Source organism: Culex quinquefasciatus, chromosome 1 (assembly GCF_015732765.1).
Source record: "Culex quinquefasciatus strain JHB chromosome 1, VPISU_Cqui_1.0_pri_paternal, whole genome shotgun sequence".
Lineage (NCBI taxonomy): Eukaryota > Metazoa > Arthropoda > Insecta > Diptera > Culicidae > Culex > Culex quinquefasciatus.
Window position 1 is genome coordinate 24,230,077 of NC_051861.1, and position 26,174 is coordinate 24,256,250.

Sequence of the window (26,174 nt, forward strand, 5' to 3'; positions counted from 1 at the left end):
CGCCCCCCCTCACCTAATGGAGAAACATTTTTATTATCCTTTGGTGAAATGATGGCGTTACAAAAACGGGGCAGAAAAAAAACCAGGAGTTCGCTCCTCTCAGACGTCATTTTCTTTCAGCTTTTATTTGCTTTCCAATTTCACAGAGTCGTCGACTGCGAGTCTGTGTGCAGAAAAAAGGGGTTTGAGAATTAGGGGAGGGAGGCTGGGTGGAAAAATATTTTCACTTCATATGAGGACGCCGTCCACACACAGTTAGTCGTTACACAAAAGGTAGGGTATTACTGACTTTTGGTGTCCGACCGAAACGAGCCCGGCAAGTAAAACAATGAAGTGCAAAGTTTGAGCGAGCGGAATGATGACCGAGAGGGATGAAATGAGGTTAGGTTTTGGAGTTTGGTGGAATTATCGCAGTTGATTAAATTTTCATGCAATGATGGAGGTTAGTTTGTAGTCCAACCTTACGATATGGACCACCAAATTACATTCTTTCTATGTAAAGATTCAAACAGCTTGCATGCAATGTGCAATAGAACATGAAAACAAGAAAATCTTGCATGCAAGCTACCTACCACAAGCTAGCGACATCTAGTAGCAAAACTAGTCTGATACCGTAACTTTACTCAAGTCCAACCATAATCACGTGCAAAACGCAAGATAAAATATCACACCCCCTTCTCTCAAGAGAAAATCGATCCGTAACCACAACCGATTGCAATTAGCGGTAACCGCACCGGAACCGGAAAGCGGAAGCCTTGCGGTTATGGAAATCCATATTTTTTGCCTTTTTTCTATTTTCAGACTCCATCGCACCCGGATCGCTTGACCGATTAAGACTGATTTCATTTTTCTTCTTCTTCTCGGTTGATTGGGTCAATTACTGCCGCTGATTACGGATTTATGATTAGGGATTTAATTCAAATTATAGCAATTTAATTGCATAGATTTCTTAGCTATTCCTGGGTGTTTTTCTAGTTTAAACCCTAGTTCTAGTTCAAGTCCACAAAAGAAAGCGTTTGTTTAAGGGGAATTCGATAGCTCGGTGCTCCAGTTCAATGGAACCAACCCATAGCTGTGTAATGCCCCGATTTACCTGCAAGTCCAAGAAAAGAAGAGCAGGGGGGACCAGCAGCATTCCCAGGATCAACTTTCCTTAAAGGTGAAGAGAAGGAACAGCGGAGGGGGTAAAAGTATGCATACACACACACACACACATACTCACATAACTTTTCCATCAAACAAATGTTTGAATTGTGATATTGCTTTTCTCGTCGTCGGAGAAGGAGTTTTGCCTACTTGTGGGCGCATAGCGGAAACGGCTTGGCGGAAGTTGTGAGCTAGGCGGCTGTGCACATCGGTGTGGTGCCTAATTTTTGTACCGACAGGACGAAATCCACCTTAACCGGTTGCCGTATGTCGGTGCTTTGTCGTATTTGGTGAAAGAGCAACGAAAAATCGCTTCCCGAGAGTGAGGAAATAGCGGAACATAACATATAATAAATCCTGCAAATTCTTAAGAACCAAGAAAAATTGTAGTGAAAAAACTCACGTATTCAGTTATAACTTTTTTTAAATAAAATTATTTCAAACTTATTTGAAAATGTCTGTCTACTCGGGACGCACACAGAGTGTCCCGCATCGTCCCACTTTTGCAAAGTCAACGAAGTCGAACCAGAAGAAAGTGTAGAACAGGAGATCTATTTCTATGCAAACAACACATTTATATCTCTGTATTATACTTATGCTTCGATTATTTTAACATACATTTACGTTCACCCCCATGAATTCTTCCAGTTCCAGCATCCCGATAAAACCCGTACGGTTGAATACGTCTTACTTGTGCCGACTTCAGTGCAGTAGACTTCTCGTTTCCCTACCAAAAAGGCAGAAAAATTTGAATATTTAAGTCGATTTGGTCTCCCAGTCCAAAGTCCCAGTTTCCTTTTATTCTGAAGCTCTGTTTACGGGGTTCTGTTTCTGGCCAGAAAAACGATGACGACGTCTCGAGAAGGCTAAAATTCGATCAAATCTTCACCGAATCCTCACCCGAAGCACCATATCACACAGCAAACAAACAATGGCACCTCTTCTATTTTTATTTTATTGAAAGTTCCTGGCTCGAATGCTTGAGCCAACAACATAACAGGGTTAATATGTGTAAGAGGATTTCGTTTCAATCGGCACAACAAACAGGACAGAGAAGTGAGCTTTCGAGTGAATTTAATTTTACAGGCCTTTTTGCCAAACATTGGTCGAATACTTCAAAACGAGGCATTTTCCTTTCGAGCACAGCACTCTCGAAAGCAACTCCGTTCAATCAATCATCGACCTTAATCACACTCCTTCGAAACCCGGATAGAACAATGCTACGCAACTTGAAGCAATCCCGCCGCCATCTTGGTTTCACCCTCAAACGCTTGCAAGCGCCGCCCAGCGGCCGGTGAAGGCCACCACGACAGCGACAGCCAGCGCGCGGTTTGATTTGACAGAGGAGAATAATTTCTCATTTTAATTGATAAGGAAAGGCAACTCTGGAGGGGGGGACACTAGTTGTCCAACAATGGAGTCCTCCCCGCCGGGGGGTTCGCACCGCAGAATGACAGCTGGTACTGCCGGTCAGAGAAGAGAAATTACAACTATTCTTTCAGTTTCTTCGTCTTAATGAAATGTTGAGTTTGTGCGTTTTGCATCGACTCCAGATGCAGCTGAGTTCTGTCCGTAGCACTTTCTTGTTTGGTGATTAATCAGTGCTCAATAAAATCGAGTAAAATTGATGACAATTTAAAGATAAAATATAAACTAATTTCTGATCACCTTTCTAGAAGAGAAAAAAAAATCCAAAAATCACCCGAAAAGTTGGATTTTCATAAACACCCAAATGGTGAACCATAATTATTTTCAACCAGGCCAAAAGTTGCACCTTTTCTTTTTCAATAACGCTGCAGATTCCACCAAAGGTCTAAAACAGCGCAATTTTTATGTTTTTACTAAATTTTGTGATCTGGACTACTGTGCGTTGTAACAATGCAAAAATAACCCAGCAAAATAAATTTTAAACTGCTTATTTAATTCTAAATGAAAAACTAACTTAATCCACCTATGTGGTTGATGCCTTCCTCATTTTTAATATAAGTGGTTTGCCAGCTATTTTTTTTTCAGATCACGAAAAATAAGTAAACAGATATAACTTAAGTGGTCATAACTCGAGACAGGGTTGCCAGATCATCAATGTTGTGGACTCGTTGGAAAGGTCTCTTGATAACCTAACCAACGATGTGTCGGATGATGGATCCGGACATCGTTTACATACATTTAATTGAGATCCGGCTTCAAAAAAGTATATAAATATCACTTAATTGATCATAACTCAAGACAGGGTTGCCAGATCTTCAATGATGTGGACTCGTTGAAAAGGGTTTTTGATTACCTAACCAACGATGTGTCGGATGCTGGATCCGGATATCTTTTACATACATTTAAGTGAGATCCGGCTTCAAAAATGTAAATAAATATCACTTAATTGATCATAACTCGAGACAAGGTTGCCAGATCTTCAATGTTTTGAACTCGTTGGAAAGGTCTTTCGATTACCTAACCAACGATGAATTGGATGATGGATCCGGGCATCGTTTACATACATTTAATTGAGATCCGGCTTCAAAAAAGTACATAAATATCACTTAAGTGGTCATAACTCGAGACAGGGTTGCCAGATCTTCAATGTTGTGGACTCGTTGGAAAGGTCTTTTGATTACCTAACCAACGATGCGTCGGATGATGGATCCGGACATCGTTTACATACATTTAATTGAGATCCGGCTTCAAAAAAGTATATAAATATCACTTAATTGATCATAACTCAAGACAGGGTTGCCAGATCTTCAATGATGTGGACTCGTTGAAAAGGGTTTTTGATTACCTAACCAACGATGTGTCGGATGCTGGATCCGGATATCTTTTACATACATTTAAGTGAGATCCGGCTTCAAAAATGTAAATAAATATCACTTAATTGATCATAACTCGAGACAAGGTTGCCAGATCTTCAATGTTTTGAACTCGTTGGAAAGGTCTTTCGATTACCTAACCAACGATGAATTGGATGATGGATCCGGACATCGTTTACATACATTTAATTGAGATCCGGCTTCAAAAAAGTATATAAATATCACTTAATTGATCATAACTCAAGACAGGGTTGCCAGATCTTCAATGATGTGGACTCGTTGAAAAGGGTTTTTGATTACCTAACCAACGATGTGTCGGATGCTGGATCCGGATATCTTTTACATACATTTAAGTGAGATCCGGCTTCAAAAATGTAAATAAATATCACTTAATTGATCATAACTCGAGACAAGGTTGCCAGATCTTCAATGTTTTGAACTCGTTGGAAAGGTCTTTCGATTACCTAACCAACGATGAATTGGATGATGGATCCGGGCATCGTTTACATACATTTAATTGAGATCCGGCTTCAAAAAAGTACATAAATATCACTTAAGTGGTCATAACTCGAGACAGGGTTGCCAGATCTTCAATGTTGTGGACTCGTTGGAAAGGTCTTTTGATTACCTAACCAACGATGCGTCGGATGATGGATCCGGACATCGTTTACATACATTTAATTGATATCCGGCTTCAAAAAAGTATATAAATATCACTTAATTGATCATAACTCAAGACAGGGTTGCCAGATCTTCAATGATGTGGACTCGTTGAAAAGGGTTTTTGATTACCTAACCAACGATGTGTCGGATGCTGGATCCGGATATCTTTTACATACATTTAATTGAGATCCGGCTTCAAAAAAGTACATAAATATCACTTAAGTGGTCATAACTCGAGACAGGGTTGCCAGATCTTCAATGTTGTGGACTCGTTGGAAAGGTCTTTTGATCACCTAACCAACGATGCGTCGGATGATGGATCCGGACATCGTTTACATACATTTAATTGATATCCGGCTTCAAAAATGTATATAAATATCACTTAAATGATCATAACTCGAGACAAGGTTGTCAGATCTTCAATGTTTTGGACTCGTTGGAAAGGTCTCTCGATTACCTAACCAACGATGAATTGGATGATGGATCCGGGCATCGTTTACATACATTTAAGTGAGATCCGGCTTCAAAAAAGTACATAAATATCACTTAATTGGTCATAACTCGAGACAGGGTTGCCAGATCTTCAATGTTATGGACTCGTTGGAAAGGTCTTTCGATTACCTAACCAACGATGTGTCGGATGATGGATCCGGACATCGTTTACATACATTTAATTGAGATCCGGCTTCAAAAATGTATATAAATATCACTTAAGTGGTCATAACTCGAGACAGGGTTGCCAGATCTTCAATGTTGTGGACTCGTTGGAAAGGTCTTTCGATTACCTAACCAACGATGGGTCGGATGATGGATCCGGACATCGTTTACATGCATATAAATGAGATCCGGCTTCAAAAAAGTACATAAATATCACTTAAGTGGTCAGAACTCGAGACAGGGTTGCCAGATCTTCAATGTTGTGGACTCGTTGGAAAGGTCTCTCGATTACCTAACCAACGATGAATTGGATGATGGATCCGGGCATCGTTTACATACATTTAATTGAGATCCGGCTTCAAAAAAGTACATAAATATCACTTAATTGGTCATAACTCGAGACAGGGTTGCCAGATCTTCAATGTTGTGGACTCGTTGGAAAGGTCTTTTGATTACCTAACCAACGATGTGTCGGATGATGGATCCGGACATCGTTTACATGCATATAAATGAGATCCGGCTTCAAAAAAGTACATAAATATCACTTAAGTGGTCAGAACTCGAGACAGGGTTGCCAGATCTTCAATGTTGTGGACTCGTTGGAAAGGTCTCTCGATTACCTAACCAACGATGTGTCGGATGATGGATCCGGACATCGTTTACATACATTTAATTGAGATCCGGCTTCAAAAAAGTACATAAATATCACTTAATTGGTCATAACTCGAGACAGGGTTGCCAGATCTTCAATGTTGTGGACTCGTTGGAAAGGTCTTTTGATTACCTAACCAACGATGTGTCGGATGATGGATCCGGACATCGTTTACATGCATATAAATGAGATCCGGCTTCAAAAAAGTACATAAATATCACTTAAGTGGTCAGAACTCGAGACAGGGTTGCCAGATCTTCAATGTTGTGGACTCGTTGGAAAGGTCTCTCGATTACCTAACCAACGATGTGTCGGATGATGGATCCGGACATCGTTTACATACATTTAATTGAGATCCGGCTTCAAAAATGTATATAAATATCACTTAATTGGTCATAACTCGAGACAGGGTTGCCAGATCTTCAATGTTGTGGACTCGTTGGAAAGGTCTTTTGATTACCTAACCAACGATGTGTCGGATGATGGATCCGGACATCGTTTACATGCATATAAATGAGATCCGGCTTCAAAAAAGTACATAAATATCACTTAAGTGGTCAGAACTCGAGACAGGGTTGCCAGATCTTCAATGTTGTGGACTCGTTGGAAAGGTCTCTCGATTACCTAACCAACGATGAATTGGATGATGGATCCGGGCATCGTTTACATACATTTAATTGAGATCCGGCTTCAAAAAAGTACATAAATATCACTTAATTGGTCATAACTCGAGACAGGGTTGCCAGATCTTCAATGTTGTGGACTCGTTGGAAAGGTCTTTTGATTACCTAACCAACGATGTGTCGGATGATGGATCCGGACATCGTTTACATGCATATAAATGAGATCCGGCTTCAAAAAAGTACATAAATATCACTTAAGTGGTCAGAACTCGAGACAGGGTTGCCAGATCTTCAATGTTGTGGACTCGTTGGAAAGGTCTCTCGATTACCTAACCAACGATGTGTCGGATGATGGATCCGGACATCGTTTACATACATTTAATTGAGATCCGGCTTCAAAAAAGTACATAAATATCACTTAATTGGTCATAACTCGAGACAGGGTTGCCAGATCTTCAATGTTGTGGACTCGTTGGAAAGGTCTTTTGATTACCTAACCAACGATGTGTCGGATGATGGATCCGGACATCGTTTACATGCATATAAATGAGATCCGGCTTCAAAAAAGTACATAAATATCACTTAATTGGTCATAACTCGAGACAGGGTTGCCAGATCTTCAATGTTGTGGACTCGTTGGAAAGGTCTTTTGATTACCTAACCAACGATGTGTCGGATGATGGATCCGGACATCGTTTACATGCATATAAATGAGATCCGGCTTCAAAAAAGTACATAAATATCACTTAAGTGGTCAGAACTCGAGACAGGGTTGCCAGATCTTCAATGTTGTGGACTCGTTGGAAAGGTCTCTCGATTACCTAACCAACGATGTGTCGGATGATGGATCCGGACATCGTTTACATGCATATAAATGAGATCCGGCTTCAAAAAAGTACATAAATATCACTTAAGTGGTCAGAACTCGAGACAGGGTTGCCAGATCTTCAATGTTGTGGACTCGTTGGAAAGGTCTCTCGATTACCTAACCAACGATGTGTCGGATGATGGATCCGGACATCGTTTACATACATTTAATTGAGATCCGGCTTCAAAAAAGTACATAAATATCACTTAATTGGTCATAACTCGAGACAGGGTTGCCAGATCTTCAATGTTGTGGACTCGTTGGAAAGGTCTTTTGATTACCTAACCAACGATGTGTCGGATGATGGATCCGGACATCGTTTACATGCATATAAATGAGATCCGGCTTCAAAAAAGTACATAAATATCACTTAAGTGGTCAGAACTCGAGACAGGGTTGCCAGATCTTCAATGTTGTGGACTCGTTGGAAAGGTCTCTCGATTACCTAACCAACGATGCGTCGGATGATGGATCCGGACATCGTTTACATACATTTAATTGATATCCGGCTTCAAAAATGTATATAAATATCACTTAAATGATCATAACTCGAGACAAGGTTGTCAGATCTTCAATGTTTTGGACTCGTTGGAAAGGTCTCTCGATTACCTAACCAACGATGAATTGGATGATGGATCCGGGCATCGTTTACATACATTTAAGTGAGATCCGGCTTCAAAAAAGTACATAAATATCACTTAATTGGTCATAACTCGAGACAGGGTTGCCAGATCTTCAATGTTATGGACTCGTTGGAAAGGTCTTTCGATTACCTAACCAACGATGTGTCGGATGATGGATCCGGACATCGTTTACATACATTTAATTGAGATCCGGCTTCAAAAATGTATATAAATATCACTTAAGTGGTCATAACTCGAGACAGGGTTGCCAGATCTTCAATGTTGTGGACTCGTTGGAAAGGTCTTTCGATTACCTAACCAACGATGGGTCGGATGATGGATCCGGACATCGTTTACATGCATATAAATGAGATCCGGCTTCAAAAAAGTACATAAATATCACTTAAGTGGTCAGAACTCGAGACAGGGTTGCCAGATCTTCAATGTTGTGGACTCGTTGGAAAGGTCTCTCGATTACCTAACCAACGATGAATTGGATGATGGATCCGGGCATCGTTTACATACATTTAATTGAGATCCGGCTTCAAAAAAGTACATAAATATCACTTAATTGGTCATAACTCGAGACAGGGTTGCCAGATCTTCAATGTTGTGGACTCGTTGGAAAGGTCTTTTGATTACCTAACCAACGATGTGTCGGATGATGGATCCGGACATCGTTTACATGCATATAAATGAGATCCGGCTTCAAAAAAGTACATAAATATCACTTAAGTGGTCAGAACTCGAGACAGGGTTGCCAGATCTTCAATGTTGTGGACTCGTTGGAAAGGTCTCTCGATTACCTAACCAACGATGTGTCGGATGATGGATCCGGACATCGTTTACATACATTTAATTGAGATCCGGCTTCAAAAAAGTACATAAATATCACTTAATTGGTCATAACTCGAGACAGGGTTGCCAGATCTTCAATGTTGTGGACTCGTTGGAAAGGTCTTTTGATTACCTAACCAACGATGTGTCGGATGATGGATCCGTTCCGGATCCGATTGTTCATTTGATTTTAATAATAAAATTTAAATTAATTTTTAACAATCCATTTCTTTTTGTTTTGAAATATTATGATGTGTTTTAGGAGACAGCAGGGTGACCACTCAAATCCCATTTTCAAATTTCCGACTTTTTCCCGACTTTTTCCAGACTTTTCCAGAATGCTCAAATAATACGCATTATCTTATCTAAAGAATGATTTCAAATAAAAAACTTTCTATAACAAAAGTCAATATTAACCACCGAAAAAAAATTAAATGAATTTAAAAATAATCCAAAGATAAGCATCTTTTGTAAATAAAGAAACTAAACAACAATTGAAAAAAAAACTTCACAAATGGAACTTCATTATAATGATTAAGAGTAGAAACACAAACAATTAGTCTTTGAAAAAATATCGAAAGTTCAACAATACTTATAACATTCATGTTATTTTTTAAATTGACAAAAGTATAGTTTTTGATACTTCGTTTCAACTGGAAATGACAAAAAGTTAAAGATAACTGAACTTAAAATTTCGTTCCTATTTTTTTTAAACTTCATCATCATTTTAAATCAAAGAATGATTAAAACATAATTGCTGAAATTATTCATTCAAAGGATTCAAAAAAATGTCAAGAAATTCATAAAAAAATGTGCCTGTTATTTTGTAATTTTTGATATGGCGTCATCCATAAAGTACGTACGCTTTAAGGGAGGGGGTCACCGTAGGTGTGACAAGATGTGACGAAGGGGGGAGGGGGGGTTTGCGAGACTGTGACGTCACGCCATGTTTTTTTATGATTGCATAATATTAATTCGAAATGAGAAAAATGATAAAAATCCTCTTTTCTAAAATTGTTTGCTTACTATTATTTATTTACTACTATTTAGAAGTATCGCATTATAATTTTATTTTTTATTTTATTTATTTATTTCATCTTCGGCACTCGCCGCACAGACTACAACTTATGTCCTATTTTTAATCCTAGTTTTAAATACACATTTTGACATTCCAAACACAAACACATCTGCTACATCATTAAACACTCGACAGCAAGCACTAAGGGGACTATAATAACCGTAGTTCGTACGATGGCCAGGAACTTCAAGAAACGGAGCAGGGTTGCGCAGATTACGAGCTGGGATGTGTAGGGTGATTTTATCGCGAAGAGTAGGGCAGTCAATATTGCACGACAACAAGTCGAATACATAAATTCGCTGTAGTAGAACTCGTCGTGATGCCAGCGCAGGGAGTTTAAGCCGCTCACAGTTGTCATCGTAAGAGGAGAGTCCTTGAGGCCGCACCCATGGCAGGCGTCGCACAGCAAATCTGGTGAAAGCTCGCTGAATCGATTATATAGTCGCATTTTTTTTGTTCAGTTGGAACTTTAATATTTTGCAAATTCTTGCTCGATAAAAATAAATGCTTTAAAAGCAGGGTGTTCATGAGAAAACTGGTATAGATGGTTTGAACTTATTAGATACAAAGCTGTAAAAAATAGTTCTCAAGATTTTTTAATATTTGAATATTGAACCAGGTCTTCTACTTTAAAAAAAATACAAAACTGTTTTTTTATATCGCATTGTTTATTCTAAAAAATGAATAATTAGACAACTTATTTTTTATTAATATTAAAATTGGCATTTGGCATGATTTTATGTTTTACCACTTATTTTAAGCAAAATGTTTGAAGAGACAATTTTTTAAACAGTTTTGCAATAACTCCAAATTTATTGGATTATTTTTTTGCAATTTCAAATTTTTTTTATGTTTTCAAAACGTAAAAAAGTTTTTAAATTTTGGATTTTATTCGATATGTAAGTTTTCCGAAAACTGAAAATCAAGCTTTATGTATAGTAGTAATTTTACCATACTCACAAAAAAAGTTTAACGGCAACATATTTTAACTACTTAAAGAATTTAGTTAAACAATTAAAAATATTTACCAAAAAACCATTGCCAAACTCAAGTTGGAATCTGTTTTCAAATATTCAATCTATGTGACAAAATGAAATAGAATCATAACTCTAAGCTGGCCATTAGGCTCTATTTTTATATTAGTTTTTCATTAACTTTACCTCTTGTATGATAAACAAAAATTTATAGAGATCATATGATTCATGAAAAATATTATGAAAATCTGTGTCAAAGACTCCAATATTAATTAAGATTTTGAATGTCCTAAACAGCTTTTCCATACTCAAATATATTAAAATAGTGGAAAGAACCTTTTAATTTAAAGTAAGTTATTAAAGCAGAATTGAGTGAATTCAATTTGAGAATTGTACAAAATATTAAAAAAATATTCAAGAGTTACAAAAATAATTTTCAATCAAGCATGCTTATAATTCCCGACTTTTCCCGACTTTTTGACAAAAAATCATAAATTCCCGACTTTTTCCCGATTTTTGGCGGATTTTGGCGAATTCCCGACTTTTTCCCGATTTTCCCGATTTCCCGACTTGAGTGGCCACCCTGGAGACAACAAACCAGAACATTTGAGCTAAATTTTATTACCAACATTGGAAATTTGACAAATTAGTTGCTGAGATATTGGCATTAGAAAATGTGGGAACTTACCAAAAAATATATATTTAGAAATAAAAAAAATCGAAAAAACCGGATTTTTCGAATTAAAATTAAACATTGAGGGGCTTTATCTTAAAAACGGTGTACTTTATCAAAAATGCTGCAAAGTACTTTGAATGATTTAGATTAAAAGCAGAAGTATATTTTTTTACTATTTTTTACAGCAAACGCATTTTTTCTAAAGATCATAACTTGGCGGCCAAATTTTTGTCCATGTTTATCTATGGCTCAAAAGTTGTTTTTTTTTTGTTCTATAAAACAAGATTTTTGAAGCAGGAAATAATTGTTAGCAAGTCATTTTTTCGAATGTTTCAAATGAAATGAGTCGTACCGCCTCTTCGTCACGAGATATCAGCAAAAGAAGCTCGTATTCGTGATCGGAAGTTTTTTTTTAAATTCAATGCAAACCACAACCTGCTTTTATTAAAACCTTTTGAATAGTTAAATAAACTCACCGATTTCCACAAATGTTTCGAACAATCTCAAGTAGATGAACATCACCACACCAGCTGGCAACCCGGCCTGCCAGCTAACAAAGTGAGTAATTACCACTTTTCGCTGCGGTTTGCCGAATATCTTTTCGGTTGGTACCACCTGTTCAAGGGAGGCGGGAAAACTTCGCCCCAGTTCATCAAGTCAAGCTGCCAGGCTGATTTGCGACTCTTTTGGATAGGGGGCGCGCTTACACCCAGGGCCAAACCTATCACATTACGACCAAACTTTCATCTCTCAAATGAACGCTTTGCGTACAACGTCGACAGCGAGTTGTGCGAGACAGCTTCCAATAAATTCTACTTTCTGGGGGGGTTGGGGTGGCGAAACCCGTCGAATATTTAAATCAGATTGCCAATATATTTTACCTGCTGCCTGGTTTCACGCCCAGAAACATTTGTGATCTGAGTGGGGGTTAGAGGTTGGAGCAGAAAATACTAAATGAAACCATAAGAAGCATACGGTTCAAATGGCTTGAAAAACTTCGTCCCAACCTTTGAACCTGCTGGAAAATTTAGAACTACGCGTTCCAGCCCGACGCACCTTGGATTATGGATTATTTATTCATCAAATTTGATTTGGTACTCGCGCTCAAACACTCGGAAAAGTGAAACAGGAAAAACGAAAAGTTACGCTCTTGTTTCCTTCGCGAGACGACCAAGTCGTATTTTTTTAATCTGGTTCTTAGCAAATCTGGAGAGCCGGTGGAATAAAAAAATGAATTTATGAAAGGTTGTGGAAATATCGTGGAAATTTGGAATGCATAATTTAACGTAATCGCAGAGTGAGTTTTTTTTATCGCTGTGTGAAATCAATGGATTTTTGTTATTTAATTCTGACAGAAAAGATTTGTAACATCACCCTATTTAAACCAGTTATTTTGCTCTCTTTCATTTCCTCGTTCTCCTCTCTTCGTTTGAACTCAAACCTCTCTTCTCTCACTCTCCTTTTTACAAACCGAGAGAGACGTTCATCCGTTACGAATGACGACACAAAAGAGAATGCAAAAACAGAGTCAAAGAACGCACCCTGATGCAAATTTACTCTTTTCAGCCTATCTGTTTGAAATTCAAACTTGACGAGAAATCCCCCTCGCCATTCCTGTCAAACCTGAAAGTGTGAATTTCACCGCTCGCAAAATCTCATGATAGCGATTTGTATCGCCGCTAACACAACCCAAAAAAAAAAAATAAAAGTGTTATTTTTATTTTATTGCTCGCGTGTCGTCATTTCCCGCCCATCCCCCTCTCACTCACTTTTCACTTTTTCCCAAGACGCCCATAACCCACGTGTCACATACGTGCACACACGCGGTGGCGGTGTCACTTTTTGTTCCAACACAAATCGACGTGGAAATGTTTTTTACACTCGTGCTTTCTCACACAAACACACACACACACACTTGGAAGGGGAAATTCCTGTTTGTTTTGTTTGATACCATACGTGATCCGGTCGCTCCAACTACCCTCAATTTGTGCAGGAAAGGGAAGTGAAATTGATTGGAAATGGGCCCATTTTGAGCAATCGTCAAAGTTGATCTAAATCGTGTCAAATTGATTGTTTGTATCGGTTTAGTGATGGCAGTTTTGGGTGGAGCGACTGTGTGCGATTGAAGGGCCTTGGAAGAAGGGCTATTGGCTTGAATGTAAGAAGATTTACAGTGGAATAATTTTTCTTGATTTTCATGAAAATTCGAAGAAATGTAATCAAATTTAGAAATAAGAACTTTTTATTCCAAATTTCATAATTTAAATGTTTGCCTAAAATATAATTTCATAATATGTTTGAAAATATTTTCATATGATCAATTCTTCCAAAATGATCTTTTTTTAAATTAATTTATTAACTCTTGATTTGAACGAAACATTGTGCGCACTTTTTCTATGACCCAAGAAATCCTTGTGCATCATCTGTTCGCCCACACAAGTATTCATACAATTTTGGCAACTTTCCATATAAAAAAGGCTATTAAAATATTCATACAACGGATTTTCTGATCGATTGAGTATCTTGGGCAAAGTTATACGAAAAAAATGCGCAAAATGACATTTTTCGAAAAAATCTATCTTTTAATGTTTTAAATGACAAAAAAAATGCCAAAATAAAATTGGCAGTGTTGCCAACTTTTCGAAACAATCTAGACATTAAATAAACGTGAACAATCGAAAAATTTATAGTGAAATTATGGTAAGATTATTGATTCTCTACGATTTCGCAAATCGACTTATTTTAGTGTTGCTTTATTTTAATAAAACTTTGTCCATGCTTTTCCGTTGTCAAAAGAAGTCATTTTGTATCATTAGTTTTTTTTTCATAAAAATCTCCACACAATTCTGAGAGTCATACAAAATGTGTACTTTAGTGTATGAAATTCTTGAGACGAGATATCCTGATCAATTTGGTGTCTTGGAAAAAGTTGTAAGTTATGATATGGACTTTTAAGAAAAAAATATCTGGAAAAAACTTCCAGATTATTTAACTTTTTAGGACTATTTTTCCCAAAATACTATTTTCGTTTTTTTATATGTTTCAGGAGACTAAAAAGAAAACTTTTGACCGTGACCGTGCGTGATGATTGATTGATTGAAATTGATTTCTGATTAAAAAAAAGAACTTTATATTTATTTTGATAAAATGTCCCGTTTTAAGTTATTGCTACTATAATAAGTTCTTGAGCAGCTCTGAAATATTTTTTTTAAAGCTTAGAAAATTTAATACAAATTTTTCTCTGAAAATTTGAAAATCGGACAATTAATTCAATCGAATCGATGAAAATGAATTTATCTATGTGCCACCTAATTTGCCTGCATTTTAACCGACGTTATCCGGAAACTTTTGTTCCGATTTTCAACGTTAACAATTTAGACTTTTGCAAAATTAAAAATTAATTTAAAATTTTAAAATGTTGATCTTAAAATAGATAATTTTCCTTAACAAAACATTATTTTTTATTGCACTTGTATTTTGATTTTTTGGATTTAGAAACATATTTTACCAAAAATATTTAATGATTTAAATGTAAATACTATTGTGGATTTAGCTGGAAGCTGGATTTTCTGACATCTTCTCACGGTCATTGGAAACGGTCGTGGATAGACCTAGGGATTCCCAATTGGTGTTAAAAAGTTCAATTCATAGAAAAATTACGGAATAAAATTTTAATTTTTAACCACTTCTCTGACATCAGGAATAATTGTTTGAACATGGTCGCATTTTTTGTATTCAGTCGAAAAAATATTATTTTCTTGAATAACAGTTTCATTTTTAACCACATGACCACCCCTAATTCTGGCTCGATGCCGCAATCATGCGATCGCGTGCTCCGTTTGTTTGTCAACAAACTGCAGCTGGATGGTGAGACGAAGTGAGGGGAGAGTGGTTTTGACATTTTTATGCCCGCATCTGGCCCGCCGCCTATAGGGACGTGGCGTCGCTATTTTTAGACCACGTTTTCCACTTTTTCTCCATCGAAACCGACTACTTTATCGACTTCATTTTGCTGGGCGAGAAAGGACGCCGTCTATTTTTAGACGATGACTCAGCACTTTTCCACTCTTGCACTTAAAAAAAAAACCAGATGGCAGCACGGTGTAACGCCACGTCCCTATTTCGTCGGTCGTTGAGCCGACGGTCGTTTCCAACGATCGAGTCCAGTTATAAACTGATCTTACTATACTTGAGAAAAAATCCTGCGTTTTTTTTGTGTGTGTGGTCCAATCCAATACCCGCTAACCGGTAGCGATATTATGGGAAAGTATAGTATAATTTGTATCAGATTTTGTATATGCCGAATGCTGATACAGCTTATCTCAGCCCTCGCGCTGCTTCTAACGACCCATTTCAAAATTACAAAGCTCCTTGCGGTCCAATTCCGAGGTCGCTGGGCATTGTTTGGCCCCGCCTAAACATAGAAGCAAGCATCTGAAGGAATCTCGATTTATATTGAGACTTTCAATTCCCTCAGGCAAATCAGGGATCAACGCGTATTTAATATGAGAAGATAACTTGTTGCAACACTACGGATCAATTCAATGTTAGAGTGTAAACCTTCTGATAGCCGACTGTTTAGCGTCCCAGACCACCAATCCAGAGGTGTGAGTTCGAATCCCACCTAATTCAATTTCGTTTTGTTCATATTTAAAGTTCAAATTCCTGATTCCAAATCAAAGGTACCGACCGGGATTTGATCCCTGAACCTTCTGCTTGTGAGACAGAAGCCTTAACCATTAAGCCACGAAGCCGGTTTTTTTTTTGGTTAAATGGCTACGTATGGAAATATGTCTTAAAACGCTTTTATGTTTTGTCATACTGTTGTTCAGCATGATTTACGTCATCATTACAATTTTCACGTTAAAAAACTTCTTTTTAAAGCGAAAATCATTAAAAACTCCACCGTAACAGTGCCGCCAGCTTACCTCGAAAAAACTGAGTCCTCGCTGGAACGAAACGGAGAGAAAAAAATACGGTATGGTTGGCTTAGTTGGCTCTTTGCATTATTCAAACTTTTTCTCAAATTGCTTTTCACAATCCGCGGAAGGTTTTGCAGAAGAAGAAGAAGACGAGTGTGTCCGACAGGTGTAGAAAGACTTTCAGAAAGTTTTTAGGAAAGAGCTAGGAAGCATTGTTTAGTGGCTACTGAAAGATAGATAGAGAGGTTAGCTAGTCTACTGGTTGTAACAGTTTGAAAAACGTCGCAATACATCAGCAAATCCCACCAAATTTTCCAGCCAATTCATCCTCGGCAACCATTAGTCGGCCGGAACAGTGTCGACCAACTTCAGCAGGGGGTCAATTTAATGAGGGTCCCCCTAACCGTCCAATTGTCGTCATCGTTTCTGGAGTGAATCTGGTCGTCATTAGGCTAGATCCTAGGACTCCGGTAGCATGCATTCAGGGCCGCGCACAGTCCTCCCATCAAATGTGGGTGATTCAGCAAAACCGAGGTCGAGATTTGCGTTGCCAGTGATAGACCACGGGGTTCCGTCTCTGTAATCTGATGCTAAAATTACCGTCCGCAAAACGTCACACGGGGACGGGCAAAAATCGGTATTGGAGGGACGGAAATAAACAAGAAGAAAAACAAAACTAAAAACCCTCAATCATGTAAATCAAAATTACAGTATGTTTCATTATTTCAGAGAATCAGAAAAAACACATAAAAATTACAAATAGTTTTAGAAAACATTTTTTTCCGTGTCCGCAACCCATATCGCCGCGGGTTAGCTTTTGTACCGGCAGAACCATGACATCGATGTACAAATGTTGTGACCGTGTCCCGAAACTCTCGCTACCTAGGTTTGTTCGGGATAGCTGGAAACAGGACAGAGTACACAGTTGATGACGAGGTCCACGAGGTTGATGATCATGATGACAAAACTGATTTTAATTTGATGCAATACAACATTTCATTCTTTTGTGTGGTTGTGCGCTGCATATGTCCTGATGGTGAGCTGTTGTGTTTGTGTAATTGTGTGTGTACCTATGACAAGGTGCATTCAACGGAAAATTGATCTGCCTCTCGTTTCTGGTGGTCGAAACACAGTGGATAAAATAACCACAATTTACGATGGTTTACATTTCAATCCAATTTTACTAATTGAATTCAACGATTTCTTGTAACTTGAATAATATATTACATTTTTATTTACTTAATAAGATTCCTGAGCAACTTCTACAAAATCGGCCGATTTCAACCATTTTTATTTTTTTGTATTTTTTGATTTGGCTCAAACTTTGTCGGAAGCTTCCCTATGACCAAAGAAGCTATTTTGTGTCATTGGTTCAACCATACAAGTCTCCATACAATTTTGGTAGCTGTCCATACAAAAATGGAACGTACATATTCAAACAGCTGTAACTTTTGAGTGAATTTTCTGATCGATTTTGTGACTTGGGCAAAGTTGTAGGTATTGTTGAGGACCATTGATAAAAAAATAGATACACGGAAAATAAAATTTTCGGATTTTTTTTATAAATTTTTTTTTCACAAAAAATCAATCTCCCAAAATACGTTTTTTTTTATTTTCGAGATTTTTTGATATGTTTTAGAGGACAAAAACCCGCAACTTTTGAGTCATAGAAAAACATGGTCAAAAAATCTGCCGCCGAGTTATAAATTTTAAAAAAAATAGTGATTTTTGGAAAAAAATCGAAATTTCATGCAAAAACAAATTTGACGTAATTTTTTAATGTAAAAAAAAAAAGTACTGTACAGATTTTTTGATAAAGGGCTCTGTTTTCAAGAAATAGCCCCCGAAAGTTTGATTTTAGCTAAATATTTGCAGTTTTTCTATTTTTAAAAATAGTGATCATGAGTGACCATTTTTGAAAATATTCTTTTGAAAAGAAAAGAGGCATTGAAGATAGGACCTCCGGTTGCTGAGATACAGCCACTTTAAGTAAAAGAAACACGAAAATTGAAGTTTTCTAAGTTTCACCTAAACAACCCACCATTTTCTAATGTCGATATCTCAGCAACTAATGGTCCGATTTTCAATGTTAAAACATGAAACATTCGTGAAATTTTCCGATCTCTTCGAAAAAATATTTTGATAAAAATTAAATCAAGACTAGCATTTTAAATGGACGTAATATCCAATGTTTGGCCCATTTAAAATGTTTTTTTTTTTTTTCAACAAAAAATACTATTTTTAGAAATGGTCACTCATGGTCACTATTTTGAAAAATAGAAAAACTGCAAATATTTAGCTAAAATCAAACATTCGGTGGCTATATCTTGCAAACAGAGCCCTTTATCAAAAAATCTATGAAGTACTTTTCGATTGGAAATTCAATTTTACATTAAAAAATTACGTCAAATTTGTTTTTGCATGAAATTTCGCTTTATCCAAAAATCACCACTTTTTCAAAAATTTATAACTCGGCGGCAGATTTTTTGACCATGTTTTTCTATGGCTCAAAAGTTACGGGTTTTTGTCTCCTCAAAAATTCTCGAAAAACAAAAAAATACGTATTTTGGGAAATTGAGTTTTTGTGAAAAAACCTTATAAAAAAATCTGCATTTTTTCCGTGTACCTATTTTTTCTAAATAGTCCTCAACAATACCTACAACTTTGCCGAAAAAACCAAATTGATCAGATCAGTTACAGCTGTTTGAATATTTATTTCCACTATTTTTTTGTAATTAATAGTTGTAATTAATAGTTGAACTTAAACGTTGTTTCATTTATTCTAAGAAGTTACTATTTTTTATTATTTTGATAAAGAACTTAAAAGTTAACATCTTTTTTTAATATTTTTCAATAACTTTTTTTCAATATGTACAGAAAACGATTGTAATACCAAATGTTAATGGGATGCCAGTGGACCTTGAAAGTGAGCCAGATTACACCAAATTTTACAATAATTATTTTTTTGTTATTTGGATGAAACTTTGTCTATACCTTTTCTATTTTCGGAAAAGTTGTAGGTATCGCTTAGGACATCTCAGAACAAAAAATATAATCTTAAAATAATTTATCGATTTTTTTTCGATTTGTCTTTTTGCTCAAAAAAAATGCAAAGTAAAAAAATGAATAAAATATTTTTGAAAGTGTTGCCAATTTCTCGAAATACCTACCTTAATATATTTAAGTCTACAAACATTTTCGATTTAATTTTTATATGTAAAATCCAAAAAGTACTTTACATAAAAAATTTAAAAGTATTACCACTTAAAATTTACTTTATGTTAAAACGTGACTTTTTTATTTTAGTAATGAACCAGTCTACAATCCTCCTATTTTGTTTTCGAGATGATCAGAAATTGTCCTACAAGTTTGCTTAAAAGGCATTAATGATTGGATTGATGGTTATCTGAAAGAAAAGCAAACAGTGTTTCAAAAAAAAAACATATTTATTTGAAAAAGCTCTAAAATACTAAAATTTTACCATATCATAGTCAAAGTTGAATTTAAAAAGTGAGTGTTTTTTTCTAAGAAGTCCGATAAAAATAAATTTGGAAAAAGATTGCTCCAGATAAACCAGATAAAAATGAAGTTTTACAATTCATTTCATTTCACTGTTTTTTCGAGCCGATATTGGAGCCAATAAGAATGACAAAAACATAGATTTTTTTTAGTAATGGCTCTAATTTAATTAAAACAAATTTTCTCAACACCACAATGTTTACTTTGACTCACTGTCGGCGAGTGATTGACCAGAAGCCACTCAAATTCACATTTAACTCGCTCTATTGGACAAATCGGAGGGGACCTTATCTGCAAGGGAGAGAAATCCACCATTTTCCGCGCGATACGGGCAGCCAATTTTCCGCCCATTTGCAATAATTGTTGGCCTCTCTCCCCGATTAGGATCAAATAGAGTTATGATTATTTGCTTTTCAACAACGGTTGGTTTTCGCTACAAAGTGAGGGTCACACTGTTTAAATTGAGATATATTTTTTTTGCTTCATGCAATCAGAATTAACTGTGAATCCCAATTTGTCATTTCTCGCTCTAAAATTTGATGCGATTTTTTTTTCGCTCGTCCGCTCTAGAACGAGAGATGATAATAATAGGTCATTATAATTTTCGGGGCCTTCGCTTTTTTTTACCTCGGACACAGTCATTATTTCTGATGCGATTTTGTACGCTGGATTCCAGGCTTTTTTTTTCTGCGAGTCCATCATAATGGCCATTTGAAATAGAATACGCAAAGCCGTCACGAAAGGGGGATTTGTTGACCTTCTTTTCGGGGATTCGTGATTTTTCTTTATTTAAGGATTACGTAATGACCGGACTTTTTGTAATAAGATAGTAGCGGGTTTATACGTGCAAAATTTGTCCAATTAATCAATCTAATTAAGAAACGTTTCCCGCACGACCATTTAAAATGCTACCACTTTCTACAAAGGAGCAAAAAGTTTGTTAGAATTTGAAGAAGAGTACGGAAAAATAAACTCGAGTAAGCAGACAGAACAGAGAGAGAGAGACGTGGTGACAAAGTCAGCCAACGGAAAGGAAAATTTACGAATGAAAAATTGAAAGTTTAAATTTGATTAATGTGTACTTAATGAGAGAAGGAAGGTGGCCGACATCGCAGTCGCGTTCGTTCTTCAACGGTGACCTGTGTAGCGTCAACATACCTGCAAGAAAAAAAAGAAAGCGAAAAAATTGGCATGAGTAATGGGTTGCGAATGGTGAACATTTTGCAGACTGATTTTAGAGGAATTGTAAAGTCGTAAATTTGGCGAGGTTATCTCATCAGAAATAGGTGGCGTGTTCGAGTTTTCAAGTTTTCAAGTTTTAAGAGTACCAGAAATCAAAGTTTCAAAGAAATCTTTTTATCTAATTAAACAAAATCGCTGCCAATTCGAAGAAATCATCCTGGAAGAGCATGTGATTAGTTTACGTCCTATTTTGTACTTGTAAATATTATTGTGGTACACACGAGCATCCCCGGCCAGGCCTACTGCGTTGCATTACCCGCAGAGAGGATTCTGTGAACGGATCACATTTCACAGAATCAACAGGGGAGGATGGATGCGTGGACATACCGTACCAAATGCTCCTTTTCAGTTTTGATGTGTTGTGTGTGTGCGGTTTTGTTTAAGTTCCGTGAGTTTGAAGATTCTAGGAGATTCTAGGAGTTCTGAGCTCTAGGAATCTTACAACTAAAAGCAGCTTTGAGTCCGAAGAATCGTTGAGCTTAAAATCGAAGACTCGTTCAACCCGAGGAATCTTTAGGCCGAGAAATCATAGAGCTTGAAGAATTCAGAAATCAAAGAAGCTTTGAACCTGGATAACAATTGAGGTTGAAAAATGTTGGAGGAGGAATCTTAGGTTTCATATGCTACAAAGCTCACAAAAAACTGAAAAAAATGCACAACGAATTCAGAAAAAGCAAAGTAAGATCTCCGCTTACCGGGACGCGTAATTAAAGCCTTCAGCTCAACTTCGGCAAAGCCATGTTATCCTAGACCCACCTCCACCTTACGGGACCAACAAAGGGAGCAAAATCGCAGTCGGAGTACGCGCCTGACTAACAAAAACAAGACAGAAGACGCACCATCAACCTGCAATCCTTCCACGTGTCTAATTAACCCTCACCCTCATTTTCTTGCTGCCCCGGTAGTACGTGGAACGCCCTAGTCGTGTTGTTGCGTTTTTTTTTTTTTTTTTTTCATTTTTTGTTTCGCTTCTGATGTTTGCATTTGCGTTGAAAAGTGGAGTTTGGGAGGGGCAGGAGTAGGCAGCAATAATTAGCCAAGGGAAGTCAGTCAGAGTCGGATTTTCACACATGAAAGGACTCGAGTGAGCGGGTGAACACGAGAACAGGCACTCGGATATCGCACGCACCGATCACTTCTTCGTACACGAAAAAAAAAATAATGGAAGAAAACTCGGCAGAAGAGAGCAAACAAAAACAACAACGGCCACGGGGAAGATATTTGACTAGAGGAGCGTGTCTGTACGTGAAGGCGCTTCGGATGTTCATTGTTGGAAAAGCCTGTGTAGAAGGTGCTACCTGCGTGCTTTTTTTTTGTTTGTGCGCTGATACCTTGAGATGCCTCGGGCTATTTGAGTCTGGCTGCTCTAATTTGTGTTCAGAACCGCTGGAAGGGAGATTCCTTTGAAATATGAAGTCCGTGGCGTACAGGAATTGCCTCGCCAGATGCCTTCGGAGCACGCGAACCGGAGAGCTATGTGTGCAGCGTTACGGACTGTGAACGGCTTGAGTAGAACTCACGTGGAATCAACAACTCGCAAGCAGTTTGGAGCAGCCTGTAACGCAACCCACTGATAAGGGGCACCATCTGTCCCTAAAACCTGTCAAATCACCTCCGACCCGTACACACAAATCGTTATCTCTCGATTTGCATGACGGCAAGCTGCTGTTCCGCGCTCAAATTGATCCAACTTGCTGTCAAAGTTTGTAATCCTTTCGCCGTCCCTCTTATCACGACGACCGGAGGAGGTCGGAAAGTTTCACACCACAACAAACCGACCGAGTGTCGGTCCCCTTCGTCATATTTGTCCAAATCAGTCTCCAAGATATAATCGCGTCGTCCCGGTGCTGCTGCTGCGTTGCAATATCTTGAGCAAACACTGCGTTGCAGAACTTTAGGGATAAAAGTTATAATCCCTGACCACTGGCTATTTCTGTAACGGTTTGGTAGTGTGTTTATATGTAAAGATTTTTGCAAGAAATGCCTGGGCTCTTGGATATGGGTTGAGTGTTTAACCGATTTTGACGTTCCTTGGAAGTTGAGATTTGACGAAATCACTACTATTTGACTTCAATGAAATTGTCGGGTTGATATCTTTGATATTTAATGATTATTTTTTTGGTATTTGACGAACCCTCAGATATTCGACGAACTTTTACAGATTCAACGGATTCTTTCGGAGATTCAACGGACTCTTGGAGATTCAAAAAACTCTTAGAGATTCTGACTTGAAAATATTCAACTGTAACTTCAATTTTCGACTGACCATTAGACAATCAATGGACTCTTCGAGATACGACGGACTCTTGAAGGTTCGACGGATTCGACTCTTTGACATTCGATAACCCGACGAACTCTGTGATATTAGACGAACTCTTAAAGATACATCGGACTTTCAAAGATTTAACGAAATCTTAGATATTTAGGCAAACGTACAGAGATTTGACGGCCTTAAATGTATTCAGATTGATCAAAGATTTTCGATTGACTCTTCGAGATTCGAACTTACGACGAATTCTTACAATTACACAATGGACCCTCCGAGATTCAAAAAAATCTGGCAGTTTTCGGCAAACTTACGGAGATTCGACGACATTTTTTTTTATTCAACTGAATCTCAGATTTGTTGGACTGACTCAATAAGCTCATGAGATAGGATGGACTCCAAGTATCAACGCACCGGATGATCTAACAACTTTAAGAGGTTCGAATGACTGTTGGAGATTAGACGGACTCTTAGAAATTCAACTATTATCGACGGACTCTAACATTCTTCCAACTCCAAGATTCGAAGTATTCTAAGGTTATAACTCAAATGATACAACTGTAACAGAATTTGTAAGCAGTTCTGAGTGTAGTTTGGATCAACTTCAGCCAAATGCAAACACACCTGAAACTTTGTCCAAATCCCAAATCCTCGATCCTCCCCAAACATCAATTTCCACCATCGAAGATCCGATCGGCTTCGAACCCTTACCCGCTATCATATCTAGCTCTCATCCAATATTTGAACACCTTCCTCCACGTGGCATCACTTTTCCGATACACAGATTCAATATTGACCAAAGTTCGTCGAAACAAAAGTTTTTTTCCCCCCTGCGCGCCCAAGCCCTGTCCAGAAGCCAACTATCGAAGCTGTTCGAGGAGGGACAAGCAAATATGCTTAATAGATTTCTTCCCAACTCTCGTTCCCTGTGTGTCGTCGTACGGCGTCACCTTCAAATAAATGTTATTTATATCCATTTGTTGCTTTTGCTCCGACGACGACGGCACTCAACTCTTTCGGACACGGAGAGCTTTGGGTGAAGAATGTGTGTGGACGACCAGACCATCTTCTTCCCGGCGAAGAAACTTTACACTCTTGCACCCAGAGGGTCGAACCCAGAAGAAGTCCTCAGCATCGGAAAGCTTATAAGTAAACAGACTCAAAAAGGAAACGGGTTGGGGGTTTAGAGCGAAAAACCTGTTTCAATTTCCAAGACCACGTGCGAAGCGTAACGTCGGGAACGAACGCCACGTACGAGTCGACTCGAGGGAATCCTCTTTAAACTTATTACCAAAGTTTTGTCTTTGTTTTGTGTCCCCGGGCTTTTGGCAGAACTTGGACCTGCAAAACCGGACCAAATGGTATCATTTATTCATACGCCACCAACAGCGTGGTTGTTGTTGTCGGTTAGGCCAAAGGGTTTCGGGGGGGTACCGGAATCCAGTGCGGTGCACGTGAGTGCGAGTTTGGGAAATTGAGGATTTATGTACTACTTTCTAATGAGGGGTACGTGACACGCGTGGCACATGGGACGTGGCGTGATTGGTGAAGAATAGTGCATTAGATTTTTGGTAGATATCTCCCAGTACAAGATACATCACGAGATTACAAAGATTTCATTAGATTCCTTAAATCAACCCGTTGCGTTCGAAATTTCTGGACTCCACGAGATATTTCGGAATCCATGAAGATTTTTTGAATCCAAGAAATTGCGTAAGAGATTTTTAGAACTCTGAGAAACATTTTGGAATCCATGATATTTCTATGAATCCAAAAGTTTCATATGACTCCAAGGGATTCATAGATTTTTGAGAATTCAAGGGATTTATTAGAATCCAAGAGATTCTTTAGAGTTCTTAGAATTCAAAAGAATACTTGGAATCCAAGACATTCCTGGGTTGAACCCGTACATACACGGAGAAAAAGAGTTCAAAATCGTGAACAAGCGTTAATGAAAAAGGAAACCACGAACAAAGTGTTCAAATCCCATGGTACGATTTCCAAAAACGTATCATGGGATTTGAACACTTTGTTCGTGGTTCCCATTTTCATGAACGCTTGTTCACAATTTTGGGAACACTTTTTTCTCCGTGTAAGAATCCGTGAGATTCAATAGAAAATAAATGAAAGTAATTTCGTTAGGGGTTTCGAGCCTATATAAATTACTGGATTCCAAGGAAAGATTCATAAAACTACAAGAATTAACGCAAAGGAAATTTTAAGCATCCAAGAAAATTAATAAATTTGAACAATACTCCAAAAGATGATGACTCTGGGATTTGGATAGATTTTGAATGAATTTGAATTTGTGAATTTGTGAGATTCTTGAGATTCCAAAAGATTTATAGGTTTCTCTGACTCCAAGATACTGCCCTGAAAGACTCGAATTTCCGATAATCTAGTTAAAAAAACCATTCGACTTCAATGCTCCAAGTCCACAGCAACCTCCATTCCCAAAACCGTCACCAAATCGACCCCGGGGACCTCATAAAAATGCAATTCGACCTATGCTTACCAGCACCAGCTGGTGTCACCAGGATGCACCGCGAACGTGCGATGTACCCGCGAAAATCACTGCGCCAGGATATGCAATAAAATTTCCATTTCCGACCATCGCCGCGACCAAA

The 26,174-nt window shown here is 37.8% G+C and overlaps 1 protein-coding gene across 8 annotated transcripts in view; it reads right to left on the reverse strand.

The window, feature by feature from the left end:
- Positions 1 to 26,174, reverse strand: part of LOC6039090 (polypyrimidine tract-binding protein 1) — a 466,473-nt gene that overhangs the window by 239,593 nt on the left and 200,706 nt on the right. For 7 of the 8 annotated variants that reach the window (XM_038249980.1, XM_038249979.1, XM_038249974.1 and 4 more), the window contains one exon: positions 16,527 to 16,547. The exons of the other annotated variant lie outside the window; for it this stretch is intronic. In XM_038249980.1, coding sequence (XP_038105908.1) covers positions 16,527 to 16,547 — 21 coding nt within the window. The remainder of the gene's footprint in view (positions 1 to 16,526; positions 16,548 to 26,174) is intronic. 8 annotated transcript variants of the gene reach the window in all.